Source organism: Neolamprologus multifasciatus, chromosome 12 (genome assembly GCF_963576455.1).
Source record: "Neolamprologus multifasciatus chromosome 12, fNeoMul1.2, whole genome shotgun sequence".
NCBI lineage: Eukaryota > Metazoa > Chordata > Actinopteri > Cichliformes > Cichlidae > Neolamprologus > Neolamprologus multifasciatus.
In genome coordinates, this window is record NC_140450.1 from 18,226,536 (window position 1) to 18,252,714 (window position 26,179).

A 26,179-nucleotide genomic window follows, 5' to 3' on the forward strand; every position below is an offset into this window, starting at 1 on the left:
AAATGGGGAATTGGGTGTATGAAATATGTTGTTAAGTGGGAAAAAGTAAACGGGTTTCCTGAAAAGGGATCGCTGAGTGTTAACCAGTTAAAGAAAATAGAGGAACAGTTGCGGGAGGAAGAAGCAAAATTATTGAAGAAAGGGAAAGTTAGGACTGTAGATCTGCGTAGGGTAAGCGATGAGAAGGAATGTTTGAAAATGTGGATGAGGGAAGCAGAAAGGAGAGAAAATAAAGCAGCTCTGAAAGAATTACCTAGAGAAGTGCGTGGAAGGGAGGCTGATGCAGAATCTGCCTCAGCGCCTCTTCCACCTCCGTATAACACGGAGAACAAAACATCATTTCCCTGTTCACGCACTGTCTGTGCTTCCCCAGTACAGGCTGTTTTGCAGAGCCTGAAAGCCGATGCGGACCTGGACTCCTTTCCCCCCATATCCCGCTCTGCACCACACGACTCACCGCCAGAAGATGCCAGCGCCAGTTCAGCGACTGAGGAGCGGCAAGCCCGCCAGGAGGAAGCGAAAAAAATGACACTCAGACCCAACAGAGGGCCGAGAGAGGCCCTCCAAGCGCACAGTCACACACGGAGCGCGTCGCGAGCTGGAGAGATGAAAGAGAAAACACAGGGATGGAGGAAAGAGAGAGGAAAGTGGAGAAGTAAGGACAGCCGCCATGGATATTACGTCCTGCCTTTTGCCGCGGATCAGCCTGAATATTGTCCCACTGATGACGAGCGGGACGATACGGAGAGTGCAGACAGCAGCGAGGAGGTCGAAAACCTTCAGACTGTGCGGAGAATGCGGAAGTGGCGACAGGCAGGAGGAGAAGACCTGCAGCTCCCGATGGTGGAAGTGGCAGGGCCCAAGGGACCCATTTTAGTTCACAGACCCTGGACACAATCGGACATTGCTGACGCCACAAGTCATCTACCTGACCCTCTCATGTTGGGGGCAAGGTTCGGTGAGCAGCTCCTAATTTTCTGCCAAGAATATCGTCCCACAGGTCAAGAAATTAGACGCGCAGTGGCAGGCAAGCTGAAACCATGCGACCTGAGGAGAATATCACCTCACTTGCCTGATCCTACGCTGAGGATACGACACCTGACCTATGAGCATGGCGAAAACCGTGAATATTGTACTGCAGTAACCCACCTGATGGATAAGCTAAAGGAGGTTTTCCCGGATAAGGTGGACATGTTAAAGATTCAAGCTTGCAAACAAAGAAAGGAGGAATCTGTGGATGATTTCATACATCGCATGACAACTGTGTTTGAAGTTAATGGTGGAATACCCAAAGATGACATGACGGGCGCCTCCGCCTCCACATATGAGCACCATCTCTGCGGCCATATTTTCCGGGGACTGAGACCAGATGTGGCAGCCGAGGTGAGGAGTTCATATGTGGGAGGAGAAGATGAACCTCGGCTAACGGAACTGCGACGCCATGCACGCCATGCTCAGAACCACCTTGACGAAAGAAAACGCAAGAAAGAGGAAAAACAGAGCGCCGACCTCCACAACGCGGCCTTAACGCTGTACAAGACTGCAACGAACCCGCGGAGTGACTTCCACGGTAAAGGCAGCTGGCGCGACCGAGCCCGGGGAGGAAGACGTGATCGAGGACGCGATCGACAACGACGACAGTTTGGAGGAGATCCAGATACCTGTTTTCTCTGTGGTGAACATGGACATTGGAGGCGAAACTGCCCTAGATACAGCCACCCTGGCGGTGACCAGCATCAACGGCAAAGTGACCAGGGCCAGCAGTGGGTGCAGGCGGATTGAGGCCGGGGGGAAAGGACGCCAGAGTACGCTTCAGGCTGTGGTTTGCCCACCTCATCAGAGCAGGGAAGTGAAAATCACACACACATACACACACCCACTGATGTAGAAAGTGTTTTACACACAGACACACACACTTTAAGACAGCACACTTTTGAGCATGTAGAGCAGATTTCTTTGTCACCAGTTGGTACATATGTACATTTAAATACTGCGCCTTATAAACTACTGCCCTTGTATAAAATGTTAGTTTGTAATCAGGAAGTAGAATTTCTTGTAGATTCCGGGGCCACCCACTCTGTACTACGCTCAGATTACCTCTCACCCCAGCCCGTGCTGGGTGAGAGGTTCACTCATTCTGTATCAGCATCAGGAACCATACAGAGAGAAACTTTCACCATACCCCTGTATTGTGTAGACGGACAGGGTAGAAAATTCACACACGAGTTTTTGTGTTCAGACCTGTGCCCGGTCAATTTGCTTGCAAGAGATTTGATGTGCAAACTGAAAATAAGTTTAATCTCCTGCTATAATGGCATCACAATCACGCAATCTGACTATGATTATATGATGGTGAAATATGACCCCGTGACTCCAGCTTTCGCTTACGAGTGGAAGCTGGAGGAGGGGCCGCTTGTTACAGAATTCATGCAAGCGACTCGCAACTGCATGCCTCCAGATGTCTGTTTTATGGCTCCTGGAGAGTTGAGTTGCATGTCTCACTTTTCTCTGCATGGGCCTGATGACAGTTATGAGGTAGAATGGTACAGAACCGAGAATGATTTGCTAACTGTGAAATGTATGTTTTGGAGCTCCACATTTGCTGCGCTTGCGATTTCTCTCACCGATGAGCAAAGAAACATGTTTACTATGGATGCATCCGTCCCACATGTTCCCCTGGCAAAAGCTCACAGCTGCCAGTGGGAAGACATGGGAGAATTTATGCACCGGTGCTACCACGCTTGCGATTGGGAGACTACAGAGAATCCCACAGTACTGTTTTCTCGAGAAATGAAAGCCTACAAAAAGACCATGACATATACAGTCCAGTGTGTCCGCTCAGTTGAGCTAGTGAACATAGCTGTCGCACACTGTCTGTTTCAAACGACACCTCCTCTAAACTCCTCACACCCCCTGCTGACAGAGGTGCCTGACGGCCTGTGGGCCTCATCTAAGTATGATGTAGGCCTGATTACAGATTGTGAGCCAGTGGTAATCACTCCAAAGTCCTCGTTTAGACCATGCCAAAGACAATATCCTCTGAAACGGGAAGCCATAGAGGGGATTACTCCTGTGTTTGAATCCCTGTTAAAGGCCGGAGTAATTATCCCATGCCCCACCTCTCCGGTTCGCACTCCATTATTCCCTGTGAAGAAAATCAGAGGACCTAATGAACCTGTTGAGTGGCGGTTTGTGCAGGACTTACAAGCTGTGAACAAGGCTGTAATCCCCAGAGCCCCTGTGGTTCCGAACCCCCACACCATTTTGGCCCAAATCCCATCTGACGCTATGTGGTTTACTGTTGCTGACCTGACTAATGCATTCTTCTCTGTTCCAGTTCATCCAGATAGCCAGTTCTGGTTTGCTTTTGAGTTCCAGGGAAAGGCTTACACATTCACTCGGTTGTGTCAAGGCTACTGTGAGTCCCCCACGATTTACAATGCCGCCTTAAGAGACTCCCTGTCAGACTTGATCCTCTCCGAAGGCACAGTGTTACTGCAATATGTCGATGATCTGCTACTGTGTGCGCCCACACAAGAGCAGTGTCTGGCAGATTCTCTCACTTTACTGACACATTTGCATCACAAGGGCCACAAAGCTAGTAAGTCAAAACTGCAGTTTTGTAAAGAGCAAGTCACATTCTTAGGGCATGTGATTTCTTACAACTCCCACCAGATTTCCTCCAAGAGGGTGGAAGCTGTAATGACCATTCCAAAACCTCTCACCAAAAAACAGATGATGTCATTCCTAGGAACCACATCATACTGCCGCAATTTCATTCCACACTACTCCTCTGTGGAAGCCCCACTCACTGCACTCATTCATGGTGCAAGTCTGTCAGCCAATGATCACATTTCTTGGACACCAGAGGCTGAAGCTGCCTTCACTTCCTTAAAACAGCTGCTGCAAACAGCGCCCGCTTTAGCGCTTCCAAATCCATCCAAACCATATACACAAATGGTGGATGAAAAGAATGGTTTCATGTCCTCTGTTCTTTTACAGCAGCATGGTGATTCACTTCGCCCGGTGGGTTATTACTCTTCCAAGCTTGACCCAGTGGCTGCAGGACTGCCTGGATGCCTACGAGCAGTAGCTGCGTGTGAGAAGGCCGTGCTCGCCTCACGTGACATTGTAGGGTACTCTCCTCTGACAGTGCAGGTACCCCATGCAGTTTCTCTCATTTTGCTGGAGCAGAAAACTTCACACCTTTCTGCAGCTCGTTGGCTCAGGTACTCTTCCATACTGCTTGACATGCCCAACATCACAGTGAAACGATGCACAACACTTAACCCAGCCACTCTTCTCCCCACGCGAGAGGATGGTGAACCACACAGCTGCACTGCTGTATTGGGTGAAACTTGTACACCTCGAATTGACTTGTTAGATGTTCCCATCGACAACTCTGACATAGTGCTATATGTAGATGGCTCCTCCTCACGTGATTCACGTGGAACTAACCGGGTAGGTTTTGCTGTGTGTTCTGATCATGCCACTCTCGTTTCAGGCTCGTTGCCCAGACACTTCTCAGCACAGACTGCAGAACTGGTGGCGCTCACAGAAGCCTGTAAACTTGCGGAGAGTCAGTCGGCCACCATCTACACCGACTCTCGCTACGCGTTCGGTGTGGTGCACGATTTTGGCGCCTTGTGGAGGCACAGAAAGTTCCTGAAATCTGATGGCAAGCCCATCCTCAATGCTAACCAGGTAGCAGCGCTGCTAGATGCCATCCTTCTGCCTGCTCGCATTGCTGTAGTGAAGTGTGCAGCACACACAGGTAAAACTGATTCTGTCTCCCAAGGAAATGCCGCCGCCGATGCAGCAGCCAAAGCAGCAGCCGAAGGAGGCCTACCCTTCCAACTGGTCTTGGCACCACTGTCCACACCCAACCTCGCTGATCTTCCTGCTGTACAGTCATTTGCCTCCCAGCCAGAGAAAACTCTCTGGCGCAAACATGGCTGCACACTGGTCGAATCTGTCTGGCGATCTCCAGACGGCCGCCCATGTCTACCTAAACACTTCTTCCCCTGGTTTCTAAAATGGACACATGGGTTAGACCATGCGTCCAAAGGGGGGATGCTACAAGCAGTAACATCGCTATGGTTCACCAAAGGGTTTTCCACAGCAGCTGAGAGGTATTGTAAAAGGTGTCTCATTTGTGCGACCAACAATGTGGGACGCCCAGTACAGGTAAACACTGCAGCACACCCCCCACCAGACATGCCTTTTGACCATCTAATGATGGACTTCATTGAATTGACACCAGCCGAGGGAAAGAAGTATTGTCTGGTAGTAGTGGACATGTTCTCTAAGTGGGTAGAAGCATTCCCCACTAAAAGTGCAGACAGCAGTGCAGTGGCAAAAGCCCTCCTGTCAGAAATCATTCCCAGGTGGGGCATCCCGGGAAAAATCACAAGTGATAATGGTACTCACTTTGTGAACCAGGCATTGAAGGAAATCAGCAAGCAACTAGGTTTCAAATTGCAAACACACTGTGCATATCACCCACAATCTGGAGGTGCTGTGGAGAGAATGAACAGCTCCTTAAAATCCAAGCTGGCAAAGTGCTGTGAAGAAACTGGCCTCACATGGCCAAAAGCACTTCCCCTCGTGCTGATGTATGTGCGCACGCGAGCCAGACCTCCAGCACACCTCAGCCCTTATGAGGTGTTGTATGGACGACCTGCCAGAGTGGGGGCAGAACCCCCCAAATGGACTGGCATATCCACAGAGTTGTGCAACAGCGAAATGATTGTGTACTGTCAAAATCTCTCCAGGACTCTCTCGCAGGTACACCGAGCAGTGAAAGCAGCCCTGCCCAGGCCAGCAGAAGGACCCCTGCACCCGTTCAAACCAGGGAACTGGGTGTTAGTGAAGGACTTCAGGAGGAGACACTGGAAGGCGAAGCGGTGGCTGGGCCCATTCCAAGTCCTACTGACCACACAAACAGCGGTAAAGGTTGGAGAACGAGTTACTTGGATCCACGCCAGCCACTGTAAGCTGTTTGGAGGAGAACCACCCAGAACGGAGGAGCAACTAGAAAAGACAAACGGGGCAGAATAATCCCCGCACCTCATTCAGGTAGTGGGCAGTCTACCCTCTACCTGCAACAATGCGACAAGCCAGGAAGCACCTCATCACTGGGGTAGCTCTGATGCTCTTCAGTGGGCTGATGGTTGCCCTCTGGTGGAACCTCTGGAGAGAGCAGCAGCCAAGCACCATGCCAACATCCAAGGAGGTTCGTGCAACAGAAGGAGCAAACCACGAGATGAGAGACAAATGCCTTACTGAGTATGGCGGGTACATTGAGCTACACTATACGTATGCAACTACCCAGACTTTCAGTTTTGATCTGTGCAATGTGATAGACTGTAAAGGCTATAATGAAAGCTGGAGAGGTTATGATGTTTATTTGTGCATATTTGGACATGGCGTTCCGGGATACCAGAAGTGGTGTCCAAGTTGGAGTTTTGTGTGGTGGCACTCCAGGCCGGGGTACTGGGGAGAACAGGCAAAATCAACAGAGGGTAAGATGAAAAGTAAGAACAGTTTTTCCTTTGTTAGAGCCCAATTGGCGACTGGTACCGGCCTGAACCCATTACTGCTAACGATTAAGAACCTGAATTGGAACCCATTTTCCAGGAGACCAAACTTCCCAGGACAATGCCACGACTCCAAAGAAGACTCCTTTTATTTAATCATAGGAGTGGACCAGGCCGGTGCAGACACAATGGGCATAATAAAGGTAAGACTACATCATGCATTAAGCCCAAACCACAATATGACCCGTGCTAATGCAACAGAGGTCACCGCCACCATAGCCAAGCAAATGTTCAGACCACTTGCGGACCCCTTTGTAAATTATCTGAATATCACCTCCCCAGAGAATGTCGTGCAAGTAGAAACGGGTTACATAGACAAAAATACCTGGCTTGACTGGATAACATACACAGCCAGGGTAAACAACATGACTGACTGTGTGGCCTGCTCTGCAGCCCGTCCCACACTGTTCACTGTGCCTGCCCCTTTATTGTTTTGGGAGGACAGGCCAGGATTTGATTGCATGCTACAACTCCACATGAGGGAGAGGGTGGACCATGATTGCGCTGTATTGAGTACTCCCTTCCCAGTGGTAAGGAAAAGTGTCACCCCCCCCGTGTTCTCCCCAAAAGCCGGAAATTATACGTGCCTAACTAGGGTAAATGCCACCCCCGTAGGAGCTCCTGAAGATTCGTGGTGTGCTAAAATAATAAATGTCACAAAATGGGAAAATATGAGCAGCATTAATGTGGCTCGAGCCGATCTGTTCTGGTGGTGCGGTGACAAGGTATTAAGAGACACTCTGCCCAACAGCTGGTCAGGAACCTGCACCATTGTGAGGTTGGCACTCCCTATAGTGTTAGCAGGGTCCCACGCCTCTGCAGAGGCCCATGTGAGAAGGGCCCGTAGAACCACAACGGAAGATTTTGATTTGACAAAAAACTCCCCAACTTATATAGATGCTATAGGTGTCCCCAGAGGTGTCCCTGATGAGTTTAAATTGGCCAACCAGGTTGCAGGAGGGTTTGAGTCCATTTTCTTATGGGTAACTCCGAATAAGAATGTGGACAGAATCAATTATGTACATTACAATGTCCAACGACTGGCCAATCTGACACGGGATGCAGTGGCGGGCCTATCCGAACAGCTGGCCGCCGCATCCTTGATGGCCTGGCAGAATCGAATGGCTCTGGACATGCTCTTGGCTGAAAAAGGGGGGGTCTGTACTATGGTGGGTCCTGTGTGCTGCACTTTCATTCCAAACAACACAGCCCCAGACGGCACTGTAACCAGAGCCTTGGAAGGGTTGCGAACACTGTCGTCCCAAATGACAGAGGACTCCGGCATTACTAACCCCTTAGACGGGTGGTTCAACAAACAGTTTGGGAAGTATAAGGCCATAGTAATGTCGTTGCTAATGTCCATAGCCACCTTTATTGCCATTCTCACATGCTGCGGGTGTTGTCTAATCCCATGCCTCCGTACCCTATTGAGCAGATTAATCACAGTGGCACTGACAAGAGAAAGCGAGTCTCCCAAGTTGCAGCTTCCCCTATTGCAGGCTGAAGATTACACTGAGGATAGCGAAAGCGAGGATGATTGTGATGAGTGAAATTATTTTCCTGACACTGTAAGAATGATGCATATTGTGAAACCTTTTGAGTGTGCAATATGGCTGATGTAATTAACAGAATGTTAGGAAGAGAAATCCTTGGTACTAGTGATTGAGATACAATCAAGAGGGTGGGAACTGTTGTGGGATTTCTCTTTAATGTATTGTCCTTTAATGTATTGTCTTGCTTTCATGTTACCTAGTCTAGTATGGGTGGTGGGATTTCTCTTTAATGTATTGTCCTGATGAAATGCTTTCATGTCACTTAGTTTAGTATGTCTGGTTCACACCTTATTCACGCTGGGAAACAGACAGTGAGAAACTGGTGAATGTCTCCCAGGATGGGGAAGCTCACACAGGAAGGCTTGACCCCAGAGTGGGGGAGATTCACACAGATGGTAGAGAGTCTGTCTGGTTAGAGCCAAGGTGTGAACTGAAACTGTAAAAGCCTTTTGTTCTGTGACTGTGTATAAAAAGGACCTGAACTGTTATTTTTGAATCTGTAACACTTCCTATCAACTTGAAGCAGTCTTCCTATTCTCCCCTGACCTCTGGTATCAACAAGGAATTTGCTGCTCACTGGATATTTTTCCTTTTACAGATCAGTCTCTGTAAACTCTAGACATGGTTGCGTGGGAAAATAAGTAATTTTAGTTAATGAGGAGTTGAACAGGTATACCTAATGAAGTTGGGTGTGAGCGTATTAATTTTTCCTACTGCAAAGGTCAAACTTTAACTGAGAATTACTATATGCTGAGCAAGAGAAGCCTTACTGGAAATAACTTCTAGGAACCTCTCCCTTTCCCTTTTACGGAGGACTGGATGTAGTTCTTGACTCTGAAATTTAGCCTTGCACATACAGTTACAGTCAAGTTCTGCTACTCGAGTAACATCACTAGACTTCTTGGACCCAAATTATGGTTACTGGTCATACTGCAGCAGCTGTGCATTTCCACTACTGCGCTCGACAGCCAAGCATCTATATTTAACCGAATGTTAGTAGAGGGGAGCTCATACTTGCACAGCCTTGAATGGGCAAGAAGACTCACCACGGTAACAGTACCATGGTACCAACAGAGGCTGTTGCAACTGAAAAGCACTGAGAACTAATTAAAGGAAAAAGGCTTGGAAGCTTGTTTTTCAAGAACAATGCACCACACACACACACACACACTAAGCAGATTTTTTTTTTCTTATGTAGCAACGTGCTGATAAAGCTTTAGCCTTTTATTGGTGGCCAACTTAAGCATGCTGCAAGCGGAATACAGTCATAGTGAGAAGGGCAGAGGCAGGTCAGCTGTTTAGTTGAGGTCACTGGCATTCACTGTCAGGATTAGATGGCAGCTGATAAAATATCTGTATGTGTTTGCTGTTGCTCTACTGTACTTTTGCAGAAAACTGGACTTCCTCCTCCAACTTTTCTGCACAAGATGTTCGCCTTAATTTAGCTTTAAACTGTTAACAAAGGGCGAAATAAAATGTGAACTTGCAAACCACAAGGGAACTCAAGAGTGCTTTGTTTTTCAGTTACACATTTAAAGATGAGGCTTTTGTAACACATTTGTTTTTAAAACGAAAATGCATCGTCAGCTAGCAGTTAGTTTTTTTTGTCACAGTATGTATTACACGATTTGGCTGTTTAGAAAGACAGGTTATCTTCACAGTATCTTATACCGACAAAGTGCAGTTACAAAGGTACAGCAGATAACAAGGTAACTGTGAATCAAACTGAGTCATTGTCGGTTCCAAAGTTGTGCAATTGTGTTTTTTGGGGGTGGTTGGAAGTTCTTTCAAAGTGTTATGACGGTGAGATTAAGTAACCCAGCCTCAATTCTCTGATCTGTTATGTAACATTTGTCTCCGAGACTGCTCCATTTGGTTGAGAAAAGTTCCCAAGCCAAATGCTAAACCTCAAATGCTGATTTCATTACAAATTTCAAGATGCGTTTTATTATAGTATACGATGGTATAAAGTTGGATTTCTATTTAGTTACAAGAACATCAAAAGCAAAAAAAAAAAGAAGAGAAATTCAGATGCATGGTCAGGTGATGTGGCTCGAGGGTCTCGCTGTAATGATTTAGCCGGCAAAGTAAACAGAACTCTAAACTCCCCAAACATTGAGGGGTCAGATATTGGATGCTAGGTTTGACAATAGTGCTCTTGTTGACAGTATTTCAGTTCAAGTGTTTAGTACTTCAGTAAATAAATCAAGACAAACAGTGTGATGTAGGCCCTGATAGGAGAGGAGCTGAATGGCTGGCTGATTTTGACATTGGGTCAGTATGTTTGTTAGTGGAGTGTATGAACATCTACTGTATGTAAAAAATAAAGACAATACAAACTTGCACATTCTTGCAAATAGAAACTGTATGTTTATGGTTTCTGGATTTTTCTTGATTTGTCTTTTTTTTTTTTTTTTTAAATAATACAGCAGTAGATGGGAAAAGAGTCTAACCAGTACTGTTTACCACAATGGCTAACCAATTGGTGCTTTGCTAAACTGCATAATTTCACCCCTTAAAAGCTTTTCACAGGCAGAATTAACGTACGGAAGAAAAGGTTATGAGTTACATAATTTTTAATGATAAGCTACACTAAGGGTTGGGTATTGAATTGTGAGCTGTGATTGGGCCATTTCAGCCAACTGGAAATCTGTGTAACTTTAGATAATCTGCTGAGCAGCAGAGTAGCTACCCTGGGAATGTGTCTCCCTCCTTCAGTCACATGCTGCTTAAGAAATGAAAGCAAGCTGGAGGAGGGCGTTGACAGCCTGAAGGGGAGTGTTTCGGTTCAGCCAATCAATTTGCAGAGCCCACTCCTCCTTGACAAGGCTTTGTGTAATATTTGGCCTGCCCTGTGATCAGAGGATGAAGTTTGCATATCTTCATACGTCAATAAAAACAATGTATTAATCTCCCACCATGGCGTGGCTCAACAGTTTATCTGTCTAAATGTCAAGTCAGTTTTGTATTTTTCCATAGCCAGGGAAGTGGAGCTTCCCATTTTCATTTTCGAGTTTGATAGGAGACAGACATTTTAACATGTGCATGCTATCGGCCTTTTAGGGGGACGGACCTTTTTTTCCTCGTTTTTTCTTGAATAACTGATAGACATCTGTTTTAAAAGGAATCCTGTCGTAGCTGTCAGGTGGGGTTTTACGAATCATAGGAATTTGACTTGAGGCATTTTCACAATACATTACTAGCGAGTTCCAGCTTGCTTGGTTAAGTCAAAGTAGAAAAACAAATCAAACTACTGCTCCAGGTAAAAAGGTGGGGAAAGAAATAACATAACAGTGGGAAAAAAGTTATACAAAAATCACAATTGCTTAAATAATATGAGAACAGGTACAACTTCACACAAACTAATCACTCCTTTTGGTCACAAGATGAACATCTGCTTTGTCACAGAAAACTCAAGTTCATATTTTAGAGCTCTGCATAGCAAAATATAAAACTGCCACTTAAAATCTGAACTCTACAAATTAAGAGTTAGGCTATATATTGTTGGACAAGCAGCCCCAATGAGATGAGATTTCTGACAAAGCAGAGGACAGAAGCTCTGACTGAAGTGCACAAAGATCCTGAAATGGGTACAAACCTAAGGTGCTACTCCATGTACAGCAACTTGCCACCTAATTCTTCATAGCCCCTCATTTCTTCAAAGTATTTTAGTCAAAAAGTCAAAAGAGGGGAAATATTAGAACAATTCAAAGTGCCCTTTTTATGGAAACTAAACTGTTTAGTAGGTCTCTGTAGAAAAATGCATTCTTTTTACAGAAGTACAGAGTAAAACCTGATTTAAACAGAAGGAAAACTACAGCAGAGGTCTGTGTGGTTGTATGACTGATGCTGCCACCTGCTGAAAATGTGATGTGAAACATTTGTCAAATCAAACTGATGCCGTATTTTTCTATGTTCCAGTATTATATTCATGTTTAAAATCAGAATCTCTGTCATACAAGATGATAAGAAAAAAAAAAAAAAAAGTGGTGCTCAGCACCATAAAACTGGACAGCAATGCATGGCTTTTATACATTTTATATGTAAAGTGTCATCCTCAAAAAGATATTACAGTATCAAAAATAAGCCTCTCAACAATCCAAAATAAATCAGAGCACTGAAACCTACAGAACAGTTACCAACCCAACATCTACTAAACTCGGACTTCAAAACTAATTTCCCTCATTTCTTAAACACAGGATTGCTGACAGACCGATGATCAGCTTAAAACACTTCGCACAAAGAGTTCAAATCTTAATTTAACAAAACAGAATCTTTGTAAACACAAGAATCACAGGACATGGAGGACAACGCTTTTAGGACTCTGTGCTGAAGAGTACCTGCTCTTTCTAAATGTAACTATTAAAAAAAGTAACAATTTTAAAAATGTCCAGTCAACTTAAATGTGTCCTCAATATGTGAATCAGAGAATAACACAACTGTCCAAGGTCAAGAATTGCAATTAAACCTGAAAACAACTCCCAGCCATAAACTGTGCTCTTCCTTCTTGCAAAAAACAAAAAAAAGGCCTGAATACAAGTCACCATGTTAGATCTCTGCTGACAGTCACTCTCCTTCTTATACCCTTAATGCACAAGAGTGCTCTGGAGGAGTGCAGAACTGCAAACGAAGCATTACTCCTCTTTGTGTGGAGCTCCTTTATGGTCGTAATCTGTTGATTGCTCAGCGTTTGTCTCGCCTTTTATCAATTTCCTTTCGAATTCGAACCTTCAGAGCTGCCCTCATGGCTGCATCCAGGATGTTCTTCTCTGCAACACGTTCTACCACCTTCTCAGGCTTGTCTTCCTTCAGAAACAGAAGGCATTTAAAGGAATTACACACAGGAAATGACCAAAGAGCTGAAAACACCATAAAAAGAAATTGGCATTAACCTTGTGCACAAGGATGGATGTAATGGTACCAGAATCTGCTTCATATTCAAGCCAAAAGAGTTCAGTCCCACTGGCGTCAGTCTCTGTGCTTGATCCACTCTCGTTGTCTTCAGCATCAGCACCAGCCCCTGGCTCTGAACCATCTGAACAATGAGCGCGCGCACACACACACACACACACACACACACACACACACACACACACACACACACACACACACACACACACATTATCTTCCCGCTAATGGGTGTACAATCAGCACAAAAGTCAAGAGAAAGCACATCAGTCTTACGTCTTCTTCGAGGATGGTACACTTGCATGTCAGGTCGACGGGGTCTTCGAGGGGTTGTGGTGTGTCTCCGCCGCTGAAGCTCTTTGGCTTGCTTCACTTCTTTATCATAGTCATCTCTGGAGAAAGGGAATCAAAATTTTGTTAATGCAAAAAATGTGACAACTTGGTTGTTCCATGGCATATGAATAAATAAATAATAAAAATAAAATAAAACCTAAATCAAGAACATGTAATAAACAATTTGTTCATTCAAAAAGAAAGAAAAGAAAAGATTAAGCCTCAGAAATATTTTTAACTCTTCCCTCTGATGCTCTCATTTTCATCCTACTGTTAATTTTACCTGGCTTTTTTTTAAAATTACATGAAATTAATGCTAAAACAGCAGAATGAAACAAACGCATTTAATAATAACCTGTCATGTGGACTACTATCAAAGTCACAGATTGCAGAATTCTCCATTTATTCAAACCCAAGTATTAACGGAGTAACACTGTTTTTTTAATTGTGATTTTTGACTTGACTAACCACTGTATACAGAGGTCACCATTTTAAATAAAATTGAAAGACACTGACAGAAAATGCCCCTTTTTACCAGTCAGCCAGTCTTCAGCCAGTATTGAGAAGTTTAAATACAGGCTTGCAATATAATTTGGGGATTTTCTTTGAACTGTTTTTTGTGTGTGAAATGATTCATGGACATGATATCCATGCCTACATATGCATGTATGTAAATTTCTAACAGTTTGTTGTATAGTTCAGAAAATGCATTATGAAAGTAGGTCGTTCCTATGTAAATTTGGCACAAAAAGTAAGGTCCATTATTTCTTTCTTGTAACAATACACCTTGCGAATAAATCTCATACTGTTGGAAGCCTTTTTCTTTGCCCTTCAGTAGTCCCACATTTCTAATATATGCATTGAATGATCAGCAGAGGTGAGTATGGGGGTTGTGCCATAAAAAACCTGCTAAATCTTCTCTGCCAATACCAAACAGCCTATTCTGCTATTGACTCTTGTTCGGTGTTGCCTACTGAACTAGATGATTTAGGTCTTAAAATTTTTTTAGCAATTTTTTAATCCAAGAAATATGGGGCTATGCATGCAGCAGTAACCATACGCAGCCTCAACAGCTTGGCATCTTCTACACTGGTCACCGGCTTGGTCCACATCCAAGCTGATCACATAACTGTTCAACAGGGTCAGGACTTCAGTTAGGACATTCCATCCTCTTCACTCCCAAAGACCGGAGCTGAGGTGGTCCGCTCTGTTGTGGTGAGCGTTGTCATCTTTGAGGATGGCGTTCCCTCCTAGACTGTGGAGTTATGGCATTGCCACCATTTGCAGAATCTCATCTCAATATCTCTTGCCTTGAGATTGGCTCAAATTTTGGCAAGCCGTGTTTTTCCACCGAAGGAGATGCTGCCCCACGTTATAACACTGCCTCCACCAAAAGCTGCTACCCTATCAGTGCAGCAATCAGCACAGTGTCCCAGTGCACATGTTGCCAACAGCAGCGCAAATTTGCCTGATGGTGAATAGCAGTCATGGCAAGCCTCCTGGCAGCCCTATGACACCGGAGATTGGCTTTGGGAGTCTATTCTGGATTTTCTGGGTAGAGCGCAGTCAGTCATACTGTTCTGCAAACCTTGAGTGAAAATCTACAGAAGACTGAATTCTGTTCCAAAGTGCTGACAGGGTGAAGAAACAGTCTTCTTATTGTGTCGTCTTCTTGGGATGCCCATTTGTGGCCTGTCTGACATCCCGCGTCAAATAGCACTTGGCCTTTAATTTGGATAAGGTACTGAAGTTGCCCTATTGGCACCTACCCTGTAAGGTCCACAATAACAGGTGGTGCTAATCTGGCAACAATCAGACACCTGACTGTCTGTATCCGAGATACCAGAATTTCAAAACAAGAGTCAGTAGCAGAAAAAAAAATGTTTAGGAGTCACAGAGAAGATTTGCCAGGTTTTTTCATGGGCACACCCCACAAGTGGCACAATTTAAGAGGACATAAACAGACTTTACAGTGAAATATCACTTATTTTCAAAAGCCAAATACAGATTTTCCTTACCTTTTGTGCCAAGTTTACTTGCTATACTGAAATGCATTTCAAAGAAACCTACAAACAAAAACATTATAGAAGTGAAGTGATGTGTTTAATTGCTTTCCTAGTATTTTTGGGGTCTGTCGTGTTTTCTGTCAAAAACAAGTTAAAAATGACCCCCCTGTTAACAGATGCACGCACTGATTGAACTCAGTTTTTTTCAGTATGCAGTTGTTTATCATTTTGCTTCTCAGCATCTTAAATCAAAGAGAACTGGTCACCAGGCCTCTGCGACCTCCCCATATATTTTAGCTCCGAATGTAAAAGCGTGTGTGTTAATAACAAGATAACATTCACTTAATCATAAAATTACTTTTCACTACTAATAACAACGATTATGTTTTTAGCTGAATGACCTATTGCACTAGCATACGCTAATAGCAGCTGAGGAACTCGCCTAGCAATCTGGTTCCTCCGGATATGGTGCAGGAAGCCGTGGCTCATATCCAAGCGGCCACCTGGTTTGTATTTCAGCTCGTGGACCCCCTCTTCTCTTAAAACATCCATTTCAGCAAACCGCTTCCAAACAAAGTCAGTATTTAAGCACTACTGATTGCAACAAGTCCCAATCAGAGCACTGTGAACGGCCAAAAAGCTATATAGCTACGGCTAACTAACGATAACATGTTGTCCAATTATAATGCTCCCTGAGTTAATAAAAATGTTATAACTAAATTGCACACCATAAACAAATACCCATACATGACAAACCTTATATATATATATATATATATATATATATATATATATATATATATATATATATATATATATATATATATATATATTATATATAATATATATATATATATATATATATATATATATATATATATATATATATATATATATATATATATATATATATATATATATATATATATATATATATATATATATATATATATATATATATATGACAAACAAAGGTCCAGTTAGAGTTTAGAAATTAGGCAAGTTATTATATTAGTTTTTGGTAAGTGATTAACAGTGTGTATAGCGTTAGTAGGTTTTTAAACTCCGGGTTAGGTTTTAGTTTGCTACTCCACGGCTACAACGCACAATCGCCGCGAGTTTCGAGGCGCACCGTGTTTGACCCATTCATCACTCCCTCCAAATAACAAAAAGTTTTAGCTTCTCCATTGTTTTGACGACGTCTCTCTGCTGCTATGGTTTCTTTGAAGCGAGAAAGAGAGGTGGATTTAGATGATGATGACAATGAAGACGGAGGTAAGTCTATTCCTCAAACGTATGCCCTGCGTTTGGTTAGCAGTTAGCGTTGTTGTTAGCCAGTGGTGTGTTAGTTTTTTTACTGGCCTGTCCAGTAACGCATAGACGGATCAATAAGTGTCTCCACTGTGTGCTAAAAACAACGATACCCCTCATCTTAAAGCACCCAGTGTTTGAAAACAAGCATACCTCACAACATTAAAGCTAAGCTAGTTAGCATGTTTAGCTCATTGCTTTGAACTGTTGATACATGGTTTGGCTTGACATTTGTTCTTCTTGGGCCACTTCACGTTGCAGTGGCAGCCAAAGTAGGACGAGGACATGCAGTAGAAGACCGAAGAAGCCGCCACTGTCCTTACCTTGACACCATAAACAGGTAGGCCGGAGAAGACTGTGTATTGCTATTAAAGCTGTATTCCACCTCCTCAAGTGAATTCACGTCTGTCAATCCTGCAGGAGTGTGCTGGACTTCGACTTTGAGAAACTCTGCTCCATCTCTCTCTCCCACATCAATGTCTACGCCTGCCTTATATGTGGGAAATACTTTCAAGGTAGGCAAATTGACATTTTAACTGGGGACCAGAGACCCTGTTGTACTTGTACTGATTTGTGTGGGTTTTGTTTTGTTTTTTGTAGGAAGAGGTCTGAAGTCTCACGCGTACACTCACAGCGTACAGTTTACCCATCATGTGTTCCTCAATCTGCATACACTCAAGTTTTACTGTCTGCCAGATAACTATGAGATCATCGATTCATCACTAGAAGATATCACAGTAAGTAAAGTAATGCTTTTCATACTAAAACTAAAATTCATGTAATCTCACTGGCCACTTTATGGGGTACACCTTATTACTACAGGTTTGGACCCCTTTTACCTTCAGAGCTTGCTTATTAATTCTTCATGGCAGAGATTCAACAAGGTGATTGAAAATTCCTCAGAGAAATTGGTCCATTTTGACACGATAGTGTCAGACAGTTGCTGCAGATTTGTCAGCTGCACATCCATGATGTGTGGCTCCTGTTTCATCACATCCCATTGCTTTAAAATCTGGTGACTGGAGGCAATTTGAGCATTTAAACTCACTGGACCTTATTCACTTATCTCTGTGACCAGGATAGACAGCATTAGCTACACCAGAGGGACAGCTCAGGTTGAGCAGTTTAGAGGCAAAGTTAGAGACAAGTCTGAGGGAGGTTTGGACATGTGCAGAGGAGGGATAAGGCATATACTGGGCTGTAATAAGAAGAGGTGAAATTGAGGCAGATGATCCGCTGTGATGCCACCTAATAGGAGCAACCGAAAGAAGAAAAAAAATCTACAGTGTAAATGTATATCTATGCTAAAGGTTAAATTACATTCAAATTATTTTGACTTTAGTGACTTTTTTAAAGCTGAATTGAGTGAATAAATATCTTCCAGTCTGAATTGTGACTGGATTGACTGAAGAAGCACCAGTGTTTTCAGTCTGATATGATACTAACCATGTTCTGTTTGATTTTGTCATTATTTCTGAGCTCTGGCTTTGTAAGAGTTACCACAAACAGCTGATTTGCTTACATTTCTTCTCTCTACAGTATGTGCTGAAGCCAACTTTCACCAAGCAGCACATTGCGGGGCTGGACAAGCAGGGTAAACTGTACAGAGCCTATGACGGTACCACCTACTTACCGGGCATTGTAGGGCTCAACAACATCAAAGCCAATGACTATGCCAATGTGGTGTTACAGGTATGGATATCTACCACTCTAGATTTTATTAATTGTTGAATTGTTTGAATAATGTCCTCCCTTCTCATTTGTGTCTCTCTTTTCAAGGCTTTTTCTAATGTTCCACCTTTGCGAAATTACTTCCTGGAGGAGGAAAACTACAGAGGAATCCGCAGGCCCCCGGGAGACATCATGTTTCTCTTGGTGCAGAGGTTTGGTGAGCTGATGCGCAAACTTTGGAATCCAAGAAACTTTAAGGCCCATGTGTCGCCCCACGAGATGTTGCAGGCTGTAGTCTTGTGCAGCAAGAAGAACTTCCAGATTACAAAGCAAGGTATTGCTTTACATTCACTAAGTTGTACTTTCTGGTCTTAGGTAGGCTTTTGGTGCTAATTGATTGTTTTCTGTTCTGCAGGTGATGCTGTGGACTTCATGACGTGGTTCTTAAATGCCCTGCATGGTGCTCTCGGAGGCACAAAGAAGAAGCCATGTAAGTGGGGAAAAAAGTGGATTTGACTCTTAAGTTGTTTGGTTCTAATGCAGTAGTGCATCTTTAGCCTTCTGTTGTGATATTAAAAGCATCTTAAGAACTTTAAGGGTTAATTAAATTTGTATTCTTTTTGATTCTCAAACCTTGGGTTTCATACAGAATCTGCAGTTTTTCCACAAAATCATATTGTGACTGTGCAGTGTGATGGACAAGCTCCGTGGACTATGACGTTTGCAGATGACATTGTGATCTGTAGTGAGAATGTGGAGCAGGTGGAAGAGATCACTTCGACGGTTCACCTCATTATGAGGCCACTAAACCTCCCGTTTCTTTTCCTTCTCCCCTCATAGCAATCATTACAAAAGCATTTCAAGGCTGCATGCGGATCTTCTCCAAAAAACTCCCACACCCAGATTTGGTGAGTTTCTTGCTTGTGTTGTAAGATAATTATTTAACATATGGACCTGAATAAGTTTAGTAATAGAAAAACTTGACTTTATTTGTTACTTATTCAAATTCTTTTTAAGTTCTGCACTCTTTAAGATTCAGTTCTTCTAAGAGTCCAATAACATTTTACTATGTATTCTGTGAAAATATATAACTTATTTCCTGTGAATTGAGTTGTTTATGTTTTGATGACTTTGATTTTTAAAATCTTACAGCCGTCAGAGGAAAAAGAGGCTCTGCTTACAACAGATGAGTATCAGGAGCAGATGTCTGAGTCTTCCTTTCTGTTTCTGACCCTTGACCTCCCAACTGCTCCACTGTACAAGGATGAAAAAGAGCAGCTTATAATCCCTCAGGTCCCTCTCTTTAACATCCTGGCCAAGTTCAATGGCAGCACAGAGAAGGTACCGATTTATTTTAATCCTACTGGCTTTGATAATCACTCTCACAAAGTAAAAGAGCTTGCAAATACTGCCATGTCAATATCGCAGTGGAGTGATCTGTACTACTGATGGCTGTGCAGTAATATAAAGTAGAAAGTGCAAAATTGAACTAAAGGTTTCAACACTAGGTGACAGTGCTTTACCAGAAACGGTTAATGTAGCTGACACAACTACAGCCTATATCTTCCTCTCTCCTCCACTGTGCTTGCACAGATGTGGAGAACAGCTGCGCACCTCTTGAGTTTGTGCCACACACTTAGTGTCAGAATGAAGGAAGTGCGCTGCATATATCAAGCGCAGCATTATGCCCTCTAACATCCATGACGTAGCCACTGGGTTTAACAATTTTTATTGCAGAAAAGCTGCAGTGATACAAAGGTTTGCATTGAAACTTAGGTTTTTAACGGTCTATAAGCATTATTAGCTTTTCCGTTAATATCCACGAACTGTCGTGTGGTGCAAAGCTTAGACATGTTTGTCTTGTTTTGCTCCTGGTTATTATTGCTTTGGTTCTTTGCAACCAAGCGTGATTTCTGTCTAGCATTGTGAGAAGTTTCACCTTTCAGGCTGTTCTCTAGAATCCCTTTCCTTCCACGTCTGCCTCTACATCGACATTTCTCCTCAGGGCAGTCCTCGATGCTACAGCTAATGGCCATTCAGTCATGTGGTACAAATTGGTGTTGCATAAAAGTCCACTTAATTTGATTCAATACAATCTCTTCCTCCAAAAAAAGAAAGAAAAATCTGTTGATAACATTAATTTTGAAAAGGGTGTAATCTATTTTAATTGGAATTGGAGCATTTAAAGCTTAGTGTTACTTAGATTTGAGTTTGTTCTATTAATAATTGAACACTGAGAACAAATCTGTGTATTTTCCCTTAATTATAGGAATACAAAACCTACAAAGAGAATTTTCTCAAAAGGTTCCAGTTGACCAAACTGCCTCCGTACCTCATCTTTTGCATCAAAAGATTCACCAAGAACAACTTCTTTGTGGAAAAGAACCCCACAATTGTCAACTTCCCTATAACGTAAGTGCCATTCATGTATTCAAAATGTAGCCTTGATCAAAGACATTATACTTACTGCGTGTTGTATCTCTTGTGTGTTTCATTGTGTCTTCGGTCTAAATGACGGTATGTCGTCCCTTTGTGTAATTCAACAGAAATGTAGACCTTCGTGAATACTTGACAGAAGAAGCTCAAGCCACCGAGAAGAACACGACGTATGACCTCATTGCAAATGTAGTGCATGATGGGAAACCCACTGAGGGAGCGTACAGAATACATGTTCTGCATCATGTAAGCATCTAGAACTTTTTGGTACTGCTGATAGAATTAACCGAGCACGTTAAATGCTTTTAGCCAAATTGATTTTGTAAACTGTGGCTTGTCTTAAACGGCATCCGTTTGTCTTTGTGTTTAATCAGGGAACTGGAAAGTGGTACGAGATGCAGGACCTGCAGGTGACTGACATCCTCCCTCAGATGATCACACTTTCAGAGGCTTACATCCAGGCAAGTCGACCACTCAGTTTTATGTGCAACATCCACAGTATGAAGCAGACCATTGCATCTTCGGACTGTGATACTGACGACATGCGTTAATTGTTTAACAAGGAGTCCTTTTAGTTGACAGTGTGCTTTCCCCCCCCCTTCTCAGATCTGGAAGAGGCAAGAAAGCAATGATGGAAGAAACAACCACATGGGGATTTAAAGTATTCCTCAGTGTGTGAATGACCAGAAGCTTTGTGATTGTCCTGGACATGAACTGGGTATTTATGTGTTTTAAAACAACAGAATGTTGAATGAGAGTGGCAAGAGAGCATCAGGGCATCCTTTACAACCACATGAAGCAAATGTTTGCTTGTTTCTTTTTTTTTTCTTCCCCACAGTTTTATCTTTTTACTACTTGGACGTTTCTAAATAAACCAGGTCCAGTACACATGTCTGTCTGCAGGTTACATTTTTTTTACACCACACCTTTAATATAATTTAATACCACTTTTATTCATATGTGGTCATTTGCAACAGCAGTCAGGACAAGATCAAATAATGTTACAGAAGCAGCAGCTGTGTCGATCAGTCAGTAGTTTCCATTATATTCTTAGAGCTCAGCGTGTGGCTTGCAGATTTTCACATTGATAATAACAGCTATTGTAATACACAGAATAAGACTTCCTGTTCAGCCTTAAACTAATGTTTCAGAATGAACCCCAGCCTCAGTGGGACACTTCATGCAAACTGGAAACTTCATGTGTAACATTCATAAGGCTTATTGACTGGAATATGGAAAATTTACCCATAAAACAGCAACAATAACAAAAATGTAAAAAACAAACAATCAGTGCATCACAGGTAGAAAACATTTAACAGTTGATCAGTTTAATAAAAAAGTAGGTCACTGTGTGCACAAGGCTGCAGTCAGTCTGGCAGGCTTCACTCATTCTTCTTCCACATATATTTCTCACAGTAGGCTTGATTCTGCAGATTGAAAACACAAACATCTGAAACAAACGTAGCGTCTCACAGAGTAGCAGTCTTCTCTGTGTATGTCAGAGGACAGGAGAAGACATAATTAAAAGACACATTCAATTAACTGGTGATTTTAACATGTAACCTGGGGTAGACCCCAACCTGACCAGTCTCAGTGGATGGAAATTGCTTGTATTCTGATCAGAGAGGACATTATGTTACATGTTTGCCACAACTAAAACTCAGGGCAGACTGAGCTGTCTTTCCATACAGATCCTGATATTTATATAAGGAGTATTACTGATGCAATCAATAAACATAAAAAACTCATCAATAGGCTAAATTATTAGAAAAGAGAGATTGGAAGACTCTTTAACAGATAGCAAGGGTTTATCAAATACACAGAAGAGTAAGAGCTAGGTCCAGCTGGCGATCTGAAGTGTTTTTCTTTAAGATGGGATCCATAACTTTAGGCAGCCAGTGGCAAAATCGATTTAATTGCTGTATATTTAGTTTTCACATGGATGTTCATGTCTTTTATCATTTCACACTACTAATAATAAAGAATTTCACGTACACCACACTCCTGAGCAGTTTCAGCATCTTTGCACCAGTAGCTTGGTCCCCAGGTACAACGATTCTTTCCCAGCGGTTCCAGCTGCTTCGAGGCCACACACAGATCAGCTCTCTGCAGGACAGATGGAAAGAAACATCATGAGAACATGAACAACACCTAAAGAATGACAGCTGCTCATGAGTGGTGCCATCAAGTGGTTACTTGTGTGTCTGTGATTGATATTGCCCTGACTGGAATGATTCACATAGTAAATTTGCAGATCAGTGCACGTTTGTGAAGGTTTTAGTTGCTGAATTTCTGTGTCGCTGCAGGCCGTGGCAACAATTTGAATTAGTGCTGATACAGGCTCTATGTTGCTATTCAGATGTAGACCCACTGACAATAACCTTTAGTTTATTCTTACTTCACATGCATGAGGATATCCCATCTGGTTTCCCAAGACCTTCTGCAGCCGTGAGCCATAGATACTGGCGAAGGCTTCACACTGAAAAGAGAATCAACAGTATTATCGTGCTGTGACACTTTAAAGACTTGAGCGAAAGTCCAGACAAGAAGCTGAATGATTGCATAAAAAGGTCGGAGAAATTTACCAAAATGCTCACTGGCTTCAAGTGTTTTAAAGTTCCATATAATTTGTAAAGAGTGTTGTTCTAAGAGTACCACTGTTAGCTGAGAGTCAGACCTTAGGGATGGCGGCAGGGTGGATGTCACACACAGACTCCAGGAAAGCATAAGTTTGAGCTTCAGTGGCGTTGAGGCCCTGGTGTAGTCGGCTCAGCGCAGCCAATATGCGGCATGACTCACAGTCTGATGGGAGGAACACCTCTGGAGAATCAGCAACAGTAGAGCATTAATTAGGTGACTGAGGAAGTGAGCCAGGTCCAGTCTATACATCAATAACGACAAACCTGGAACCGGCTGCTCATTGAACAGACAGAGGTGCAGAAGACTGCATATCGTGTGAGGTGCAGCAGAAGACAAAAGGAATTCGACAATCTCGACGCCATATTTATTGATGAAATCATCACACTGGTCCTTATAGTGCTTGGGTATAAGATCGCAGACCTCCCCCATGACCTTCTTTATAGCATCCTGCAGGGCAAGAAGGACAAGGCAGGGTTTACACGATGTGATGGATGGTACGGTTCTTTAAATGAACCAAAGTAAAGAAAAGATGACCTCAGTCATATTTTTGGGCAGCAGACTCTCCAGCTTCTTGATGATAAACAAACACAGGGTGCAAACTGGGTTGAGCTCGGCCTGGAGAGAGAATTAGCCGATAAGAGGCCCATTTCATAAAATGAGGTTTCACTTCACTTTTCAATTTATATTCGACTTCTGCTTTCTCATACTGACATCTGTCTTTGTTCCTGTGCCCAGTGCACGGCTGGATGTATCTGTGCCAGCTACATGGTGGGAGAGTTTCTGCACTTTCTCTTTCTCCTGAGGAGCACAAAGTCCAAAAGCTGCACAAAGCTCTCCTGGTTTCTACAAAAAAGCAAAAGCAAACCCCCCCCCCCCCCCCAAAACACAATATATCAAATATTTTACATCAAGTAAAAGGACTCTCAGAAGGCTTCAGTGTTTACTGTCTTCTTTCATAAAAAGAAGCCTCACTTGAGGGTAAACTCACCACGTGATCAGGGGTTTGATGCAGGATTTTGGGCAGGTAAGTCTTCACCTGTAAATCACACTCTGACACCTGCTCTTCAGGGAGGCGGCGGCACAAAGCGTGCAAGCTTTCATATACGACTCCCTGCAAAAGCATAGAGAGAAATATTACAAGGGTGTGGCGGCCACTTTATTTAATAAGCATTTCTTCAAGCCCAGTTCGTGTCGCGAGTAAAACAGTGAAGTGAAAGTAAAGTGAAACCGTTCTTTACTTTGGTATCGCTGCTGGAAATCATGTTGGCCGACAGCTGGATGATCTGGCTGCATTCTGGACAGATATCCAACGTCTGCTGAAGCCACGGTGACAAAATTGCTCAGTTTTTGCACTTTCATGTTATGCAAACAGATACAGTTTTGTTTAGTTTTTTGAATACATGTGCTCTTTTCAGGGCTTACCAGAGATTTCTGCTTTATGAATGACAAAGGGTCAGTAATAAACCTGGAGTCTCCTTCAGTCAAAAGAGAAAAGAAACAGAAAACAAGACAGAAGATTGCAGGTAATGGCTTCAGTATCGGTTAGCATATAGTTACAACACTACAAGGGGGTTATACGTTTTCAATAAACAGCAACAACAGCCTGGTGTAAGTTTACATTATATATTGTATACAGTAGTGTATAACTGAATAATGAATAAATGTCGTCTGGTGGGGGGCGCAGTGATGCAGACATTAAAGTGATTGGGAGTAAACGTCCATCTTACCGGGCCACAGAGACACCGCGAGGATCACGAGAACAAATCCAGATGCAGACATGGTTTAAGCAGCAGAGGACAACACAGATCGGATGATTTTGACTATAAAAACATCGGTGCAGCTGTTTGGGTTGCAGCGGAAGTACAGATCGATCGTCTTTACCCTATCAGAACGTCATGCGCAATGCGCAGGCGCCTCGACTATTAAAGGCCATACGCTTCAAATTAAATCTCTAAACTTCCTTAGTTATCTATTGCAGTGATAAATACAGGCTAAGAGTGGATAAACGAACATTTTCCCAGCCTTGGAGGCGCATGTCTTTTAGGGGTGTCTGGTATAAAAACTTGACGCTCTTGACATAACATGAAAAGCAGAAGGTAATTGAGAGTCAAGGCTCCTTCGCCAAGAACGTGGCCACTTTTTGTAGTTTTATTTCAGGTTGTCTGGATCCTCCACTATAATTCACTCGGTTCTCCCTGTGCCCATGCGCCATGTCTCATCAGATTCAGTTAGTGTCATTGCGCCGACAAACAACACCGATCACGTGCCTCTACCTTGGCTCATGAAGAAATCTAAAATGCCCACCAGATGGCAGCAGAGCTGAGTAAATGTATCTGAGCTGAGACCGGAGGGCGACGGTGCACTTTAAGAACTTATTCAGTTATTCTGTTGACTAAATTATTGTAATAATCGTAATAATTACGATATGTCATAGACCCGAAAATAAAACACTGCCACAAGACGTAAGATTTAAGATTTATAAAAGCTTTATTTTTTATTTCACAACTATCGTTTTATTTAGTTCTAGGGATTTCAAGCAAAGGCTGAGGGGAGGCGACCTAGGACTACAAATCTGTCCACACCAATATACTACTACTACTACTAATAATAATAACTTTATTTATTAAGGCTTTATAAAGCGCTTTCAAACAAAGTGCTGAACGGTTATTGAAGATAAAAAAAGATAAAAAAAAAATAAATACAAGCAATACAGAAAAAACAA

At 43.0% G+C, this 26,179-nt stretch overlaps 3 protein-coding genes across 4 annotated transcripts; 1 reads left to right on the forward strand and 2 right to left on the reverse strand.

Annotated features, from left to right (window-relative positions):
* Positions 1-10,537: 10,537 nt before the first annotated feature.
* Positions 10,538-16,078, reverse strand: c12h2orf68 (chromosome 12 C2orf68 homolog). Its single transcript, XM_085180436.1, has 4 exons — positions 15,842-16,078; positions 13,337-13,452; positions 13,045-13,187; positions 10,538-12,958 (listed from the first exon to the last, which is right to left on the reverse strand). Exons 1-4 carry the CDS (start codon positions 15,949-15,951, stop codon positions 12,836-12,838), a joined length of 492 nt encoding a protein of 163 aa, XP_085036562.1. The 5' UTR covers positions 15,952-16,078; the 3' UTR covers positions 10,538-12,835.
* A 397-nt stretch (positions 16,079-16,475) lies between these two features.
* On the forward strand, positions 16,476-24,321 carry usp39 (ubiquitin specific peptidase 39). The gene is made up of 13 exons (XM_085180433.1): positions 16,476-16,674; positions 16,972-17,050; positions 17,131-17,225; positions 17,311-17,447; positions 18,250-18,402; positions 18,490-18,715; positions 18,797-18,871; positions 19,222-19,289; positions 19,534-19,722; positions 20,651-20,793; positions 20,928-21,063; positions 21,192-21,278; positions 21,424-24,321. Exons 1-13 carry the CDS (start codon positions 16,614-16,616, stop codon positions 21,475-21,477), a joined length of 1,503 nt encoding a protein of 500 aa, XP_085036559.1. The 5' UTR covers positions 16,476-16,613; the 3' UTR covers positions 21,478-24,321.
* Positions 21,745-25,378, reverse strand: sftpbb (surfactant protein Bb). Of its 2 annotated transcripts, none has more exons than XM_085180435.1 (11): positions 25,185-25,378; positions 24,880-24,932; positions 24,696-24,770; positions 24,446-24,568; positions 24,169-24,300; positions 23,992-24,072; positions 23,721-23,904; positions 23,495-23,637; positions 23,216-23,296; positions 22,813-22,923; positions 21,745-22,244 (listed from the first exon to the last, which is right to left on the reverse strand). In XM_085180435.1, exons 1-11 carry the CDS (start codon positions 25,234-25,236, stop codon positions 22,200-22,202), a joined length of 1,080 nt encoding a protein of 359 aa, XP_085036561.1. In that variant the 5' UTR covers positions 25,237-25,378; the 3' UTR covers positions 21,745-22,199. The 2 variants fall into 2 exon arrangements, with proteins under 2 accessions (XP_085036561.1, XP_085036560.1); XM_085180434.1 differs by having other exon boundaries at positions 24,696-24,773.
* Between the last annotated feature and the right edge of the window lie 801 nt (positions 25,379-26,179).

What these genes read in the sequence shown, in the direction of transcription:
- c12h2orf68 (XM_085180436.1), bottom strand. Translation starts at nt 15,951, where the DNA reads ATGGATGTTTTAAGAGAAGAGGGGGTCCACGAGCTGAAATACAAACCA. An exon ending in CGGAGGAACCAGATTGCTAG is followed by an intron (nt 13,453 to 15,841) that starts GCGAGTTCCTCA and finishes CCCTTTCTCCAG; the next exon opens with AGATGACTATGATAAAGAAG. An exon ending in CATCCATCCTTGTGCACAAG is followed by an intron (nt 12,959 to 13,044) that starts GTTAATGCCAAT and finishes CTGTTTCTGAAG; the next exon opens with GAAGACAAGCCTGAGAAGGT.
- usp39 (XM_085180433.1), top strand. Translation starts at nt 16,614, where the DNA reads ATGGTTTCTTTGAAGCGAGAAAGAGAGGTGGATTTAGATGATGATGAC. An exon ending in CATCACTAGAAGATATCACA is followed by an intron (nt 17,448 to 18,249) that starts GTAAGTAAAGTA and finishes TTCTCTCTACAG; the next exon opens with TATGTGCTGAAGCCAACTTT. An exon ending in TTTCAGAGGCTTACATCCAG is followed by an intron (nt 21,279 to 21,423) that starts GCAAGTCGACCA and finishes CCCCCTTCTCAG; the next exon opens with ATCTGGAAGAGGCAAGAAAG.
- sftpbb (XM_085180434.1), bottom strand. Translation starts at nt 25,236, where the DNA reads ATGTCTGCATCTGGATTTGTTCTCGTGATCCTCGCGGTGTCTCTGTGG. An exon ending in GCACAGGAACAAAGACAGAT is followed by an intron (nt 24,073 to 24,168) that starts GTCAGTATGAGA and finishes TTCTCTCTCCAG; the next exon opens with GCCGAGCTCAACCCAGTTTG. An exon ending in TGCCCAAAAATATGACTGAG is followed by an intron (nt 23,905 to 23,991) that starts GTCATCTTTTCT and finishes CTTGCCCTGCAG; the next exon opens with GATGCTATAAAGAAGGTCAT.